The sequence below is a fragment of the Mastigoproctus giganteus genome, chromosome 10 (genome assembly GCF_048544385.1).
Source record: "Mastigoproctus giganteus isolate SK-2022 chromosome 10, ASM4854438v1, whole genome shotgun sequence".
Classification (NCBI taxonomy): Eukaryota; Metazoa; Arthropoda; class Arachnida; order Uropygi; family Thelyphonidae; genus Mastigoproctus; species Mastigoproctus giganteus.
The window spans coordinates 63,042,893-63,062,094 of record NC_143584.1 but is presented as its reverse complement, the minus strand read 5'-3'; the positions used below and the strand labels follow the sequence as shown (position 1 = coordinate 63,062,094).

At 38.0% G+C, this 19,202-nt stretch overlaps 1 protein-coding gene across 1 annotated transcript in view; it reads left to right on the top strand.

The window, feature by feature from the left end:
- The first annotated feature begins 9,337 nt into the window (after positions 1-9,337).
- LOC150079055 (T-box transcription factor TBX20-like) overlaps positions 9,338-19,202 on the top strand; it is a 220,261-nt gene continuing 210,396 nt past the window's right edge. The window contains exon 1 of the mRNA XM_090382454.1: positions 9,338-9,470. Coding sequence (XP_090238580.1) covers positions 9,353-9,470 — 118 coding nt within the window. The 5' untranslated portion in view covers positions 9,338-9,352. The remainder of the gene's footprint in view (positions 9,471-19,202) is intronic.

Genomic DNA, 19,202 nt, shown 5'->3' with positions numbered 1-19,202 from the left:
TCCGGAAATGTAAGGTGACGGCGTGAGATGCTAACATCTGGAACAGATTATCAAGTGAAATCATTGCCAAACGACGGAAAATTTAACCTCTGCATTTAATCACAGGACACCATTAGCGGCACCCTGCAAAGAACGCTCCAAAGAATGCACTACGGAATTAGGAGAAGACCGAAGCAAATGATCTCGAACCCCAATCGAAAAAATTGGGGTCAAGACATGTCTGATGAGTCCCGATTTACGCTTCTCACCACCGATGAAAGAGCGCATATATGGAAGAAACCATACGAGGCGCTGGAACCATCATGTACAGACAGTACAGTCTGCAGGAGGAGGCGTAACGGAACGAGGCATGATTTTGTGCATAACCATATGCACGAAAACCTACCTCGTTCCCACTCCGATCCCGGAAAGCACCATGAACAGTAGAACATATCTAGTGTTCATAGTAACACCCAGCAACGTTATATATTTACCTCTATGAACATGGGTACTTTCAAGATGACAATGCAACCATCCACTGTGCCAAATGTGTGAAAGAATGGTTTGAGAAACACGAGGAAGATTTTAAGTAGCTGCCCTGGTCAGTCCAATTACTGATCAGTGGAATCATCCTATAGATGATCCCACTGATCATCTATAGGATGAACTAGAAAGGCGTGTTTGTCAACATAGTCTTTTTGCTCACGTCACTTCAGGAATTGAGGAAAAGTTACCCACCCACACACACAAATAGTCCAATATTCCTCGTGTTACTTTTAAACATTTTATTGACTCTGTGCCACGTCGTGTCGGAGCAGTCAGCTGGGCCAACAGCAATCCAACACGCTGTTTAGCTTATAGTCCTAATAAAATGACCAGTCCTTCTATATTTGTACTTTCGGGTCCGATACCTAAATAATGCGTATTCTTTTGGCATAAAGATGAAGAATCAAGAAATGTTCAGCCAGTTTCAGTCAAATTTTGATTATCGATGTGCTGATTTATCGAGATTAATTTTTCTCTGCTCTACCTTGAGGTAAAAGATGCTAGGTGCCATAGTCTATTTATTGAGGGATTATTATTCTTCACACGATAAAAAAAAAAAAAAAAAAATTGTGCCGAGCACTCATAGCGGAAGTTAAGTGAAGCTTCTTTAGGCGAACATTTATCACTTGACCGAAGATGCCGTATTAACTGTTGAATCGGAGATATGAGACGTTCCGTTACCAAATCTAGTTTCGACATGTGCTGTGGCATCAGATGATATTTAAAACCATTTTACTTCGATAGAGCCGGAATCACTTTGTTTTTGAGAGAGTCACAGCTGTTACAGGCCGACATTTCACTTACATCCTCATTTGGAAATGCTGTTTAAAGAAGAATGTCGTTTCCAGCTGCTACAATCTTCACATTGTTCTTGAACCAAATCCGATCACACACGGAACAAGACTGATCCGAAATCATTATCCAGGAATGTACGTTTAAACTGACCGTGGATGCTTCTGTGTTTCTTAAAATCCCGTTGCTGCTCCGGCTGTGTATTACATGGTGAACGATTTGATGGAGTACTTCTGGCAGTCGGTTTTGGCTTCTTCGCTTTTCGTTGACGACTGGACTTCGAGAACTCTTCATCCTTTTCATTTGCAGTATCAACTTCCATGACTCCTTCCAAATTCACTTCTGCCATTTCTATGTAGATGTAAGGTCCATCCAAATATAAAAGTGTGGATGGACCTTCTCCGGTTTTTTGTTCAACTCCATCACTCGCTGTAATTCTTTCCACTGTAGAAATAGTGCAGATCTTTCCATTGCACTCAATGCAGGTGTTTTCGGTGGTCGCTTCGCAAGTATACGTGCTCTATATGCCTTACAACGCCTCGCTATTAGTCTTCGACAGGCCGCCGTAGCCTAGTGGTCAGGCGCGCAGGTACATAAGTACACGTGCCTTGAGTGACCGGGATTCAAGCCCGTGATTGCTGAATACCGTGCTGTTTCTTGTATTCTGTGTACCTTGTAAACTCCTCTGACCGTTTGGTTGTCCCGGAGTATAAACAGAAAATTTATTTTATTTATGTTGAATTATAAATTTTTTTCCGTCGAAATTTTTTATTAAATACGGTGGAAAATGACAAAAGAAATAGCATAACGCAATTAGTAGGGGTACTGATTGGGTCATACATTGCTCGTACCTGGTACAGAGTGATACAACGGTGTGTGGTGGATGAATCATTTCGTGTCGCATTTTCTTGGTTTTTTTGTCAATTCACGGACGAATTGCATGTACCTGCTCTGTATGCTTTTCAGTGCTCACTACAGTGGATCCCCGCTTTATGATGGGTTCATTGTACGATCAAATCACTTTACCATGGACAGTCCATAACAAAATACCGTTCACTATATGATATGTAGCAAGCGCCGGTCATTGTGATCACGTTTACGATTTGAATTTTAATTCTATTAACGGCGATTCTAATAAGCGAAAATAGGAGGAATATTTAGGAGGTTTATAAAAGTAAAGACAAAGCACAGGTTTACATTTTATTACCTTACCAATTAACGAAATTAAATATGATACGCGAAAATCGGAAGAATATTTTCCACAGGTTAAAAAAAGAAAAGAAATGCAACTACACGGAGTATTCCAAGGTGGTCACCCTCCCGATTACTAACGAACTAACGATGCTTAACTAAGGTGACCGTACGAGAACCGGGCCGGAACCGAAAACTAGTACGATAGTTGGCTTTTCAGACTGCTTGTAATGCGTTTACTTACGGTACTTCGCATTTTCATTGCGTTTTCTGTCAATCTACGAAAGCAGGTTACTCCCATCTGAAAACTGCCTGGAGCGCACCTATGCAAAATTAACTCTCGTTTCGACATATTTCAGTAAAACACAGCCCACAATGTAGTGAAATATTCTTTGGGGTAGTAGAGCATCTGTACGCTTGCACTTCCTAACCGGCCTCCACTTGTTCGGACATCAATCATTTCTTTTTCGATTCTCCTTCTTTTCTTGGCTATGCGGTTTCAGGTCTCAGGGTTGCCTTTTGGAGTAATCTTAGTATGGATTTTCAGATTATCGGCATCAACGATGACATCGTCCCTCTTATTAACTATGGACACGGTGATGGCAGTGAGGAGGACGCCTGAGAGGATCCCTCCGCCTCGTGGCACTCTGCACAAATGTGGCGTGTGTGCCTATAACGAGTTCAATGATCTTCTTAGACAGGAAGGAAATGAGTAATTTCTCTCTGCATTATTTTTCCTTTAATGTTGTGGGGGCATTTAAGAAGACTGATGAGTATTGCAACGCTAAAACTGTCAAAGGCTGCCTGCAGGTCAGTATGTGATTACCATTTCTGCTTTGATATTAAAATCTGTCAAACTAGAATCGATCACTGCCAGAAGGTTTGAAACTACTGGTCAGTTCTGATAAATTTATGAATTTGTGCAAGCGTGTATGGGAGAATTTGATTTCTCAGAAGTGGAAGTAATACCATCTACAGTAGGCCTAAGAAGACTGGATACAGTAGAGATGGGTCTGAAATGGTTCATGAGTTTTGGCTGCAATGTTTTTGGTAACGGTTTCACTGAATACATATTCCACAATGGGGAAAAGAATAACCTTGAGAGAGAGAGAGAGAGAGAGAGAGAGAGAGAGAGAGAGAGAGAGAGAGAGAGAGAGCGTTAAAAATATGGAGAAGTGAGTCCAAAACAAATTGTCTGCGGCACTTGACATTGAAATGTGGCTCTTTATCCACTCCTTTTGTACCAGTAGCCTGATAATTACAGCAGCAATTAGTTGTTTACTAGAGTTGGATACTAATGAAAGGGAATTTGTTGAAAAGTCATTTTCAGGAAGTGACAGCCCCCCTCTCTTCCTTTGCAGGTAGGCAAGATAATCTGGAAATGGCGTCAATCCATTTAGGAGTTCATTCAGTTGTCGATTTGGCTTAAAGGATCTCAAAGCAAGAAAAAACAAATAAAATAAAAAATAATATTAAATAATAAATTTAAAAAAATAATATAATAATAATAAATTTAAAAAAATAATATAATAATAATAAATTTAAAAAAAAAATATATATATATATATATATATATAAAGTCCCTGCTCCAAGGTTGTTGTTATTTGGTTTTTAGGAGCATTAGCAACTAAGGCCATATTGCTCCGGGGAGTCATTCCCTGACCTTTCCACATCCTCCGTATTTGTTGGTCACGGGTCTGCTCCAAGGCGCTCAGAATTGTTTATCAAAACTTGCATAACTGCACAAGACCTAGAAACCATTGAACAGATACTTTCACAAACTGTTGATGTTCTGTGCCTAAAATAAACATGACCCGCCCAGAATCAACAAAAGTCGTGGTCATTAAAAGGCCACGACTTTTTGCCTCTTGAATATAGCGCAAGCTCTAGAATAAGCCACTAAGCCTTGAAAAGAGCCAGATTGCCTCCATTGTTTATGCAGTTCTTACTTGAGCCAGAAACTTCTATTCAGCTTTGGGGCTGAGAACGTGAGGTGAATGTTACTCTTGAACATTCACCTTTGAACACAATATACTAAGCAAACTAATTCAGTCAATTTGTCATTATTAAACAGATGGAAAAATGCACGCCACATTGCTCCAACACTTTCCACGTGATGCTGACGGCAGCTTCTATGCATTTTTTGATGGTCATAAATTCTGATGAGGTAACCACCTTACTTAGTTTCTGGTTTCTATACATTTGCTGATGTTCAAAAACTTTGGTAAGGAGACCACCAGTTAATTTCTGGTTTAGGACATTGAAATCTGGATTCGATAGCTGACCGAGGATAGAAATTGGCTGATGGTCTGACCAGAAGGAAGTTTCAGGATGACCGTCAATGAAGGACTTCTTTGACTTCTTCATCAGAGTCATATCTGTTGCCTCAGCGATAGTGGGGCAAAATCTGAGCTATAGGGAGGATGCAGTACAACTTCATCCCGATGAACTTTGAAATCTCCTAAGAATTTTGCTAACTTCAAAACAGCAAAATTGTTCCCAACGTTTAAGCAACATGTGTATTTCAAATGTGTATTTCAAGTTATTGCTCGTTTAGTGTGCGTGTGTGTGTGTGTTGAGCTTGGCTAATATCTCAACGTAACTCGACACCAGAACAAAAATTGTCGACAAACTTTCGCGAAGTTTGAATCCCGTATTCAAATATGCTTCCATTTAAAACAGTGTAACATGTTCACGAACAACCACACCGAAAATGCTAATACACGCGTGCACTAACCAGAAGCTATCAGCTACATAGAGACCCTAGTTAAAACTTTCTGCGCCAATTAGAGCTGTAGTTATGAATTGAGAGACATTACTTTTCTTTCCGCCCTCGTACGTTCACTGCTCAGTTGGCACCAACGCGCGCACCTGTCTGTTGACAACTGACAGTTTGTTCAATTTCCACCTCCGCCATAACGGAAAACCCATAACTCTGTGTGTGTCTCCAAAAATGGATGCCTGACATTTCTTTTTTGATATTTCTCTGTATGATTTTTTTTTTTAAGGTGGCGAGGAACTGAAATTAGCCATTAAACCATAGTCTGATTCCTGCTGACATCGCGGTTTCCGAACCACAAGACATAATTACTACGTCCATATCATTTATCCTTAACTAAGCTAAAATGCATCGCAGTTGCAGCAGAACTGGTCTCGCTTTCCGCATAAAAAAAGCGATATTGATAATTCACTGACAGACCACTCTTCAAGATCTTCTCGAGTCCCTGCATGTAACGATTTGCCCAGTCTACGTAAAGCTCATATTTTAATGTCCACATTTACAAGTTTCGTACAAAGAACGGTATCGTTGATATTTCAATAATCGGCGCAGCACTTGTAAGAAATAAAGTAAACTGAAAAACCTAACAAATCCTATGCCATTCGGTGCATCCCATTTCCTCGATATCTACTCTAAAAAACAACGGATATCTAGCAAAAAAATAAAGAAAAAGTAGCTGCCTCCACTTTTTTGTCCTAATTCTCAATCAAAAAGAAGTGATTAATGCGAGTTGTGGAAGAGTTTGATATTCCTTTATTTATTAAATAAATATATACAAATCATATCTTTCCATATACACTTGTATGCGGAATGATTGTTTCTCTCAACTTAAGAATTGATTTTTATTTTAAATAAAACACAACAAAAGAAACTAATCGATTTTTTTGTTTCATAAATATATAATATGAATAGAATTCATAAATATATATGAATACATATATAGGAATTTATAAATAACATTATGCAATAAATAAATTTTCTGTTTTTACACAGGAGTTCAATAGAGAGAATACAAGAGCAGCACATCATCATTTGTCATCGTTCCGCTATTCCACGGGTCGACGTATGAAGCCTCGCCACCATGCCCTGTCCGTTTACTTCTTTCTCTCCGGCGTTCATTTCACTCCAGTTTCTTCCTCTCTTAATGACATCCCTTAATGCATCATATCTTGCCATCTCATTCTTGGTCTTCCTCTTGGTCTTGTAAATCAAACATTCTTCTTGGTAAACGCCTCTCGTTCATCCTCCTGACATGTCCAAACCATTTCAAACGGGCCCTTTCAATCCTATTCTGGAGTTTTTCAACCTGAATTCTATCCCTAATCACATCATTCCTGATTTGGTCTCGTCTTGTCTTTCCGGCTATACTCCTCACAGATCTCATTTCTGCCCCCTGAATTCTGCTTTCATCCTTTTTCCTCGTAGTCCAAGTTTCAGATGCATACTCTAGAATTTGGCCTGACAGGTGGTCAGGAGAAAGAGTGCATAGTACGCGTTCCTTGTGTGGACCGGGGTTCAAGTCCGTGACTACTAAATACGATAAATATTTGTATTGGCGATTTATTGTAAGCTCTACTGACTTAGTTGTTGTGCCGGAGAATAAACAGAAAATTTAGAATTGGTACGCAATAGACCTGATATATAGCCTTCTTACACTTCAGTGGTATTTCATGTTCCAGATCAGATTTCTCGAATGCCTATAGAAATTCCCGCCCGCTTGTATCCTTCTATTGTATTTAGCATTATCCATTATTATCACTGACCATACGATATACTGATAAGGAATTTTACTTCTAGTAAAATCCCTAGTTTTGTATTTTATATTTTACGTTTAGGAAACGAATCTTTTTCACTGTTTCTCACAGGCTACCTTGTAGGTGAGGAAGCTATGTTGCACCTACTGATAACATTTTTTAAATTTAGTCTTGTGGTTTAAAAAAATAGTGTCTGCTCCTATAGTCAATAGGAGCAGGAAATATCCAGTTACTGCGTCCAAACAAACCAGTAATATTCTGTAAAGCCACTCAGTCAGCTGATGCCAGGCTGAGATGCGTTCCTCTGTGATCCCTCCAGTTTTCTAGTTTCAAATGCCAAAATCAATCTTCTTTTATGCCCACAGAAATGTTTAAACATTTAAATTCAACGACAGAAAGAGTAACTTAAATGTTATCTTCATACTTTTTAGGTTAGTGCCTTGGGAAGGGTTTTCACTGTACAATTCAATTCAATCGCTGCCAACAGACTGCTGTCCAGAAAGAAGAAACACTCAGCATTCTTGGTTGTATGCCAAAATTATATTTTAAGAACTAGGATCAACATAATGAATTAACTCTTAATTCGACAAAACACAACACATGCTTCTTCAAGTAACATATAATAGAAACATTTCACTCACTGCTTATTAACAGAACACGAATCATATTCCGGTAATTATGTCCAGCTTAATGGATTGTCATCCAACATACCACACAGTTCCATATTTCAATTGCAGATCAGCTGAAAGACTAACATGAAACTGTCTGGAGGGTGGGGGGGGGGGGGGGTAGAATACTAGGTTGCAAGGTTAGAATGTTTTAATAATAAATAAATATATAATGTATGCATATATTATTTATTATTTTTCTAGTATTTTGTCTGGATATAATGGAGCTGCAGATGATAATTTTTAAAGACGTTGGGCATTTATGCAAACTATTCAGGTTTAAAAAAAAATGAAGGGAACTATGAATTCACTAAAATCGGAACTGATGTAATGTTAAATGCTGTAAAATACTCTCTGTTACAGTTCAATAACCCAATCCCAGAGCACGTGTAAGAGAAGTCCCAGATTTAATTTGCAATTTTATTTTACATAATGAACTAAAGCAAAATGCGTTATCAAATACATCAAGTATTTCAGAACATCCCGTAACTTCTTGTGTCTGGTGTGCACGAATTCCTCGTGTTTCTACCACACACTGCTTTTGTGTGTAGAGCGTGGATTTAGCCAATCACAACCACGTACAAGCAAACGCCCGCCCTTTACAACACTGCACGAACCATACTTCAGCTAGCGACAAGAAATGCTCGAGCAAGCACCTGGAGACCGCCCGTTCAATAACAACACCAATCACTCATTGCCACACTTCATACAGAGCGTGAGACTCAGGCATGCGCGTTAAGATTTACTAGGTGGCGCTGCCATCCATCACCGTACAGTACCGAAGGATGGTTAACATTGTAGATTCAGACTCACCTTTGCGTTCATTACCTGAGCCTGCAGCGGTGATCGATGTAGGTGGCGCCACTTGCTGATGGGCGCGTGATGTTTACCGGGAGACCCACTTGTATTGGATTTGTGTTTATCTGTCGATTGTTGCCAATAGCGAGTCGGCTGTCGATTGGAGGGGTGGCACGTGCTGGGTACCGCTGTCTTTTCGTCATTGCAACTCTTGCGGTGGGGGAAAGAATTAGTTTTGACGACTGGACACAAGCATGGGGTGGCGCTGTGAGGAGGAGACTTTCCGTCAGCTTGATGGAGCGGCCCAAGGCGTTGATGATGGACCCTACCTCACTTCATAAAGAGCCCTTTGAAGAAGTAGGACTAATTAACAGCAAGTCCATCAGTAAGAAGGCTAAACCGTAAGAAAATGGAGAACCTTAAGAAAAAACCAGTTGGCTCATTAACATGCCGTACTATTTGGATATGAATGCCTGACTTTTTGCTAGAAAAACTAGACTGTTTGGGAACTAAGGATTCTTCTGCAAGTTGTAAAAGATATGAACAAATAATTACCGATTGAGTCCTATAAATCCAACAACCTGTTGGAAACTCAGCAGAAATTTAATGTAGATTGACGGTTACATCAGTTCAGTTAGTGATCCAAGAGGAGGAGAACAGTCTCAATTGTTGACTCCTAGTCGTTGTGTTACAAATCGGACCTAGGCTCTATGGTGGTCCCTGTTTTGCTTCGGCAAGCTATGGATCCCGGAGACCTGCCGCGGGCCGATGCCCTGCACCGCGGCCAGTCTCTGCCGCCAGCGCAGCTCTCGTCTCGGGCGAAAGACTTCTCTATCGATGCACTCATGTCAAGTTCCCACGGCGGAAGTCGCAGCAATGACATGGCGAGTGACGAAAGTAGCAATGACTCGGTGTCCGACAGAGAGACTCCACTGGTGAGTGAGTCTATATCACCGCCTATAGGTGAGTGTTTTTTTCAGAGTTGTTATGGTTGTAAAGTACACGCGTTTACTGTTAAGGAGGGTGTGTGACGGCCATGCATGTATGCGCCTTCTGTTACTGCTTAAGATTAGAGAATATTCTTTTTCACGCTTCTCTTTATCGCACGCCTCAGCCGATGAATAAAACGCCAAATGCAGAACAGGTCATAAAAGAGACGTCCAGAAACAAATGCCTCATTCACTCTCTTCTTAATTATATTTTGCATCTTTCGTGCTGTCCTCTTTGTTCGTTCTTTCTCAGAAAATGAAGTAAACATGGCATTGTAATTCTCCCTTAGTGGCAACATAATATTTTTATGGAATAATGTTACGGTTTGGTCACAAAATGGTTTTCATTGCTTAAAAACACAAGCCAAAATTTTAACGCTCCCACATCCTACAATTCGATGCATAATTCAACAAATATACTTAAATACACCCGCGTGTATCCATTTTCCTGTTTATTTTAAATAAGCAACCGATTATGCACATCACAATTCACTAAACTTATCAATATGTTTACTATATTCAGTTTCGTAAATCCTCTAAGCCAGGAAGGATGCAAGGTAACTAAATTTGTCTCTGTTCATTCACATACCTTCGTTTAAGCAAAAAGGGACTGTGGTTGATAATTTTCACCAAGGCTAAAATTTTGAAGAGAGATGCCAACACGAGGTAAAAAACGTAGAACACAAGGTCACCAGTATATACTAGAAACATGCAATTACCAGTTGGAAACAGTAACATGTATTTAAGAAATCAAAGTACATACTGAGTTTCCTGAAAGGCATTCTGGAAAATTAAAATTAAAAATTCCAGTCATAAAGGCCGCCGTAGCCTAGTGGTCAGGCGCGCGGGTGCATAAGTACACGTGCCTTGAGTGACCGGGGTTCTAGCCCGTGACTGCCGAATACGGTGCTGTTTCAAGTATTCTGGCTATCTTGGAACTCTTCTGACCGTTTGGTCGTCCCGGAGTATAAACAGAAAATTTATTTATTTTATTAAATAACAGCAGCAGTGCACGAGTTTTAATAATAATTTTAACTGTGTATTGAGTTTCGTAAATTCGCTAAATAACTTTACAGAAAAGTACAACTAATTACCACCATTGTGGATGGTTCGTTGGCTGTTTTTGGTGCATCAACTACTCTGGCCACGTCACACTAATCTATATGATATTCAGTTTATATCGTTTTTATTGTGCGCATTTACTGACCATCTGTATATTGCTCAGGATGAGAAACTAGTAATAAATCACTGAAACCATACTCCCTCCTCTGAAAATTGGCTAGCTACAGCCCCTAACCGAGGAGGTCTTTATGAATTCCTCTAGTCTTCGAATCGAGATCAAACGTTTGGTGCTGTTGTTATTGTCGAATTACATATAGAAAATAAACTTATATTTCTTGCGTTCTCCTATATACAATTGTTTGCTTTGTCCTGCATTCAATGAAATAGGCCTATTCGCTAGCAACAACTGTAAAATGAGAATTTAATGACTCAAAAGGATTCTTTGAATAGTAACCAAAGAAGTAGACTTTTTTGTTTGTTCTTGTGCGAATTTTGACACATCAAAATTCAGAAATGATTCCGCCAAAATCTGCATAGATTAATTGCAGCAATCAAAACGCTTGCGTCAAAAAGGGAAAAAATAAATTCCATCATACTTTCGTTGATTTCGACCAGTATAAATCTCACGGCGCACATTTCGGTAAGATGTTAGACGCCGTATGTGTGCTATATAAATTTTTTTTGCCTTATGAATATACCTTAAGAGAAACTGAGAACTTCTTGAATTTTGTAAGCAAAAGAAAATATTTCAAAGGAGTAATCACTTCTTTGAAATATTTTCTTTGTGGCCACAGTATAACCACAAAGTGCATCAGATGATCATCAGAAGATCATCACAAAGAGCACGTAAGAATAAATGAAAGAATACTGGGAAATAATATTATCAGGATATAAAAATGGATATCTGCTATTTTAATTTCTTAATTCATTGCTTTTTTTTTTTTTTTTTGATGGAGGAAATAATTCCGCACACATTTAGCTGCGAATAAGATTCAAGCAAACTTCTCTTAGAACCCCATTGACAAGGAATTCCAAAAGGAATTGGAAATTTCGTCATTAGATGGGCAATGTTTTCTATTTAAGTGGAATCTGTAGCTATACTGAATGCAATAAAAAAAACTATGCTTAAGCACAATGTGGGTCAAGCATTTATCATTTAATTGTGTAATATAGGAAGAAATTTCCTTTTACCCTATACAAAAATTATGAAATCTCAAATGGATTTTAAGGAGTTATTACATTTTCAACTGATCGAACTGATAACTTAACCTTTTATTCTCATAAGTGCTAACTTTGTTCTTGGAACCCTAAGCTTGTTTCTGTTTTGTTAGGATATTTCATATGTTTTGTCTAATACTAAAATTCTATCATTAGATAACATTAATCAAACATTTATTTAGCTTTGTATATTCGAAATACCATTCTCATCTGTCTATTTACAGTTTCGCTTGAGTCTAGTGCATCATGGAATGCCAAACCATAAAAACTTCATGGTTTTCTGGTCCACATGTTCATAACTTACTCCTAAGAGTGATATTACCGTTTTTTTTTTTTATAACATTCATGTGATTGGGTCATTGCATAATATGAACTAAAGATCAAGACATTGAACTCCCTGCACATTAATAATATTGAAATAGGCCGATGAGTGGAACGATGGTTTCACCAATTTAAAATAATCCGTCAGACAACTCTCGAGTAGGTAGTGAAAGATCAGACTATCAACTAAGTTACGAAATGGCTGTAGTTTCTCACACTGCCTTGGTTCAAGAGCAAATTCCGACATTTTCAAGGATAAATAATAAGTATGTGATAGAGAGAAAGAACACGGGCTGTTCAATTTGAGATAATCAAAATCAGTAATACGTGAAAGTCTCAACGGCTGGTAAATAAAGTGAGAATCGTAGGTTATAAAATAATTCACTATAACAAGAACTAGTTTATAAACTGTTCATAAATTTTTAAAAAATTAAAGCAAATAAGAAAATATGTTAAATGTTTTTTTTCTAATTTTGTAAACGATACGAAGATCCGCCCATCGAAATAAAAGGACGCTGCCGATATTCCCGTCCATAACGAGGTAGTAATGCGAACACTGCGGTAGCGTCTATGGTGGCATCCTTCTCCGCGCTCGCTCTTGGCTTCCGCGATATCGTTCCGCTGTCGCTCATTAGGAATCAGACACAGTCGTGGCAATACTAAACTCCTCACAATTCTTTAAAATCCACGCCTTACCGTTACAAAGAGTTGTTAAAATGCCTTCAATATTATTAGAAACGCTCCTCACCTTAAATATCGATGCATCCATAATCCCGCTATTCGCCATCTTTCTAATAATTTCCCGTTATCCGCACTCGCGCTAATTCCTTCCTAATTAAAACATTTCCTCCTAAATTGAGATAATTACAATAAGAATTATTTTCTTTAAAAACACCTTGTTCTCAGTTGTCACGCGCTTATTCGTGCATCGGTCTCCTCTTCTAATTGTCTGAAGTCAAACTGTGGAGACTTCAGTTATGAAGTAACTATTTTTAACAACCGTTTCGATTTGCGTGCAATACATTTTTCTTTTAAATGGCATAATCCATATCTGATCTGTATGCAATCGGCAAATATGTTGTATTTTCAGGGACGGAATGCGAGTGAGAAGGCGACGAGCGTTTATTATGCAGATTACAACAATTTTCTAGATGCAAACCAGTCTTATTTTGGTTCGAACTAACCATCACCGCATAGAGCTGGAGAGATATCGTGGAGAAATATAAATGCATTAACTAAATGGAAGTGGCGAACTAGGTTATAAAATAAACACTGATCGCACACACATAACCCATCATTCAAAGCCAGGCAGAGAGATCATGATCCCATTACAGCTACTCTTCAAGAATACATAGTCAATTCAGACTAGATCTAATTCTGTTGAAATGGCGTAAATGTTTTGCATACAGGTCTGCGGTGGGTGTGTGTGGTAAATTTCGATTTGGTAAATTTTCGATGTCGGTTTAAAATAAATAAGAAATGCACTCAGGGACGGCCATACAATGCCAGAGAAATTTATTAAAACATCTTTTGATGTGCATCTTCTTAAAGAGTAATATGAATTTAATTTTGGTGAAAATTTTTACGCGTTCTTTTATTTTAAATCGCTGCGTGTCCCAAAAGTCCGGTCTCACGAGGATGTATCCAACTTTATCATAAATTTCTGTAGTCATACATAAATTAAGAAATAACACACTAATTAGAATATTATTTCTTAAATTCTTTAAAGATATAGTTTCCTATAAACTCCAGCTTATGTCACCTTGTGATATTTTCGATAACGAAACGACTAGAAACGTTTAAGTACTTGGGCACCACACGTATTAGTAAAATATGTATTACGTACCCATATCAGTAAATGTCATTATCAATATGGCTACTCACTTACACTCGTGTATATGATAGCGCTAATCTTATCAGATAAATTGATAGCTGATGCAATTTATTTAGTCCCTTAGTCAACCGCAGTGGTACTTAAAAGTTATATGATAGCAATCATTCATTACTTCATGTTTTAATACAGTGAGGCTTCCGAAAATAACTGAAATATTGGAACCTTTCTGCAGGTTTTTGTGGTGCAATCGGTAGTTTATGACAAACCTGGAGTGTGGTAGTCACGTTGCAATAAAACCTTTACTCACCATCCCGTGTCTTTATATATATATAATATCATTCTCTCCCTTTTCTTCAATATATACCCAATCATTCTCAATCATTCTTTCACCCCCTTCCAAATCATGAGTACCTTCAGAGCGCTGAGATCCATTGGGCTGAGATGGTTTCCTGTGTGTGTGTGTGTGTGTCCATTCCACCAATTATTTCTTTGTATCCGGGTAATAATGATGAACCCAGCTTTCACTCGCAGTGAGTCTATGATGTAGAAATTCACCATCCTTTGGCGTAAAGCGCTCCGATAGACTTTCGCAATTATTAAAGCGTTTTTTTTCCCTTTGCTGTTCATTAGCCAAAAATTTTAGAGCCCATTGAGAACAAACTTTCTTCAAGTAGTCGTTAGAAATTGTGCACTTAGGACTTTGGTATTCGATATATCAGCAATTTTGTTGACAGCGATTTTTATATTTTCTTAAAAAAACAGAAAGAAAAGAACTTTATACTGGAAATATTATTGTCGGTAATGGAGGTTTGCTACGGTTATCGATATGCTGCAAATCTTTTGCACTTGTTTGCCCAATTTTAAACATTTGTATCCATCTGTAAACTTTGCTTTCGGCAATACACTCTTCACGCTTCTATCGATTTCCAAAGGTTTTGTTCCTTCGGCATTTAAAAAAAAGAATTACTGAGCGCTGCTCGATCTTGGTGCAGTCTTGAAAGGAAAAGGCTGCTTTTTTTTTTTTAATGAAAAAATACTTGGGCCACATGCAGAGAATTTTGAAATTGAGTATACAGCATTGTTACTAGTTGCTTAATTTGCTGAAATGACATAAAATATCAAATATAAATTGCTGTTGTTTTTTTAATCAATCTTTGTAATAACTGCTATGTCTATATTTAGAACGTGCGTATGATATAATCAGGGGATCTCTGCTGACAGTGGGTGGATTAGAAGTCGTGCTTGCATAGATATATGAGATATCTTACCTTTCTTTACCTGTAAATTGCACGGGAACTGCGCTATACGGTTAATGTAATATCTCTCGCACAGGGTGGAGTCATATGATCGCGGGGTTAAAGTTTGATTAAAATGCCGCTGAAACAATAAGTTTTGCTTCTCTTGATAGGAGTCAATCTGAAAACCGAGATAAAGACCACTATACTGTTTAAATTGTGTATAGTGAACTGGAGCCATATAAATAAATAAATGTGAAGGATTCTTCAAATCACAGCGAATTTTGGATTCAGTCTGCAGCTTTGCACCGTTCTCTTTTTCATCAATTTATCACTGTGATGAGAGGTTTGAGGATGAAGCGAAACTCAGATCACATTTCTCTCCGCACAGTTTTTGGCCAGTAATGGAATATATGTCTGTACTGTAGTTCAAAATGCAGTTGCAGTACGCTTGAATGCCTGTTGCGTAGTAATGCAGAATTCCTGTTTCTAACAAGGGAACGAGAGGGTGTGTAAATGTTGTTAAAATGAAACATTTGATTCATATTGTTAGGCACACTGGTCAGTAGTATCGAATTTCTCTTTGCTAAACAGTTACGGTTCGCGAGAAATAAATGTTTTATGCAACAATCTTTAGCTACATTAGCTACAGAAAAGTATTTATATTCCATAAATAAAGCGAGCAATCGATACAAATGCAGAAACCAAAAGTAATAAGGCAAATAATAAGCATTTAGGCTTATACAGTAAATGTCAGTTACGCATAGAATTACGCACGATGCATGTTTTGTGTTACTTTGTGACATAGCAGTGTACATAAAGAAGTATATATCTTTATGATATACAAGCACAAACAGAAAATGTACACACAATAAAAAATTACACACCACTGACAACGTTGTTCAAGAATGTCCGCCCTACTCATACGAGATACTAGAAGCATTATGCAACCGTTGTGAGTAGTCCCTGTGCTGCAAGTTTTGTTGGAAGTTTGCGCTTTGCGTTTGTTGCATGATGGTAATCAGGTGGTAATCTTGTTGTTGCATGATGGTAATCTCTTTCAAATCGCTTTTGACACTGGGGAAATTGCGATGGTATTCAAAATACTTGCGCCAGTGGTTAACCTTTCACTCCATCCCCTCTAGAACCCGATTTACCTTTCATCCCTCCCATCTTGGAATTTATCAAGCTACCTGTAGCTGCAACATGTATAGCTGTATGAAAAATAGTTTTGCATATGGTGCATCTTTTTGCATCTGCCATAGCACCCACGCTATGGGAGAATGTTTCTAATGTTTTGGCCATATATTAACGTATATATTAACTACAAATCGCGTCAGACACCCGAGACCGTCTTTATATAAAGCGTGAAAGTTCTAACAGTGAATAAAAACGTTTGGAGAGAAGAAATATTTGCAACTGACTGTGCACAATGTATAAGGGGTGAAATAAGATACGTGAAAAGTACGATTCACATTAGAGAATATGACACCATTGCCGAGTGCTAACAAAGCAAGAAACATAATTACCTACCCGACCTTTCACTACTCACAGTAATTCGTGGGCAGACATTAATTCTCATCTGATTTAACACTGACTACGAATGGACTATGAACTTGGCTATTCTGTTCGTCTCCATTAAACGTTATAAATTGTTTCCACTTGATCATTTAAATGCGCCGGATGGATAAAGAAGAAAACTTTGGAACTATAATAACAAAATAATTAGGTACAAAATGATTGAGAACGCTAAAATTATATAATTTACTTGATTTAGCTTCTAATATGTTGCGAACGAACGAAAGCAGTTCACTCACTCACGTACACGTGAGGGGTAAAGTGCAAAAGGGTGGCTGGACTCGCCAGAATCTTCCCTAAGGGGCAGGTTATTTTAGAATAAGCACCAAGAGAGTAAAGGCTATGAGGCATCAGTATATGGTGTCTGTAATGCATTCTACGGTCGGTTTGTCCATTAGTAGGATGAATATCGGAAGTTTCTTTCAACAAATAACCACATGGAGGAACTGCAGATAGAACTATAGGTCTATCCAGAAACAAAAAGAGAAAAAAATATGGACAAACAGCCTACTTCCTCCTTTCATCAAATAAGTGAAATACAAAATAGATCCCCTGATAAAGGATGAATCCAAACATCGCATGAAGTACGATTGCTAGTAATAGCGAGGCAGGGGAAGTAGGACTGAAAATATGTAAACTACAGTATTGTATATGGTGCCATAGATTTCTAACGGATACTCCCATCGGAAGTCTCCTAAATTTAAACTGGCTGAACTCATCACATTCGAAATAAGACTTGCACAATTGAAAACTTTAATAAAAAGTTTTCGCTGCGGGGTATTTCCGGGAACGAATCGCTAGAATTACGTCACACATTCACACATCAACGAAAGGTACGATCGTCTTGTTACCATTTTTTCAACGTTGCGTAGCAGATCACGCCAATTACAATATAAATATAAATATGACGCATTATATATATATATATATATATATATATATATAGAGAGAGAGAGAGAGAGAGAGAGAGTAAAGTAAGGCTCAAAATAAATATGAGAAATCGGTAGAGAAATAAAAATATGGACAGGAATAATAGAATAATGAATTAATTCGCAAAGCGTAAATGGAATATTTTACTGAGAGAGGACGACAGCAAAAAATATAAATTTTATGACAAAGAGAAAGTTAAGTTTGTTTTGAATCAACCCCAAGATAGCTGGGATATAAACTGTCTGTAAGTTACAAGTTACGTATATTATAAAGCTAGTTTTTCTCTTTGTTAGGAGGAGCAAAGGTGAAAATTCCCAAACGGGGACAATATCTTTATCTTCATCTGCAAATATCTTAAATTCCTCACGTTTGCAGTGGAAACGAATCCGAACATTTCCAAACAGGTAGCAGGTGGCATAAACAGTATTCTGCTGGGAGACCCTAACAAACCGAAATAATACTGCTTTTCTACAAGTGTGTGTGTATATATATATATATATATATATATATATATATATACACACACACACGCTGTGCTGCCACTTTATCAGATATATATACCTAATAAAGTTGTTGTTGTTGTTATTTGGTTTTTCGGAGCATTAGCAACTAAGGCCATATTGCTCCAGGAATATGCGGTGGTCATTCCCTGACCTTTCCGCATCCTCCGTATTCGGTGGTGACGGGCTCGAACCCCGGTCTAATCAAGAAGCGTGTGCTACGCACTGCTGCTCCTTTCCACCTGGCTACGGGGGCGCCCCTAATAAAGTGGCAGTGTGTATATAATAGTGTGTGTGTGTGTGTGTGTGTGTATATATATATATATACATAATAATAATAATAAAGTAATAGAAAAGATGTAGGAAAGCAGAAAGAGATAAGACAGAGTTATAATAGAATAAGTTATGGCTCAGGGACACTGCTATCGCAAAAAGTACCCTACAGCCATAATGTCTATAAGATAAATGAACCAATTTATTCAGTGCAGATACAATATATGATAAAAGGCAGAAGCAAAGAAAGTACAGTGCACCCCGGTAGCGAAAGGCTGTGTGAACGAAGTAGGGGGGGGTAAAGAATTCAGCAAGGGTAATAATTGAAAGAATATGTACCAAGTGAAAAATAATTGAAAGAATATGTACCAAGTGAAAATTTGAACAAACGACCAAGGAGGAAATACATTGCCAAGTCTTTCATAATTTTTGTGTCTTCGTCAGAGGTCATCCACCAAAATTATGAAAAAATATATAGCAATGCTCTTACTTCTGTTTCCGACATGTTCTGTATGCCAAAGCACGTGTAAGGGAACACGTGGTAAAATAATTTTGATAGGTAAAAAGTTAAAATTAATTATGATAGGTAAAAAGTAATTATGATAGGTAAAAAGTTAAAATTAAGGAAATGCATACAGAACATGGATGACCTTACAGAAGTAAGTACAACCATATGAAAGTTGAGAACAAAGGGAAAGCACGACGACAGTTAAGTAGTATATGAAAGACTGACTTACCGCTGTTGGCAGGACTGA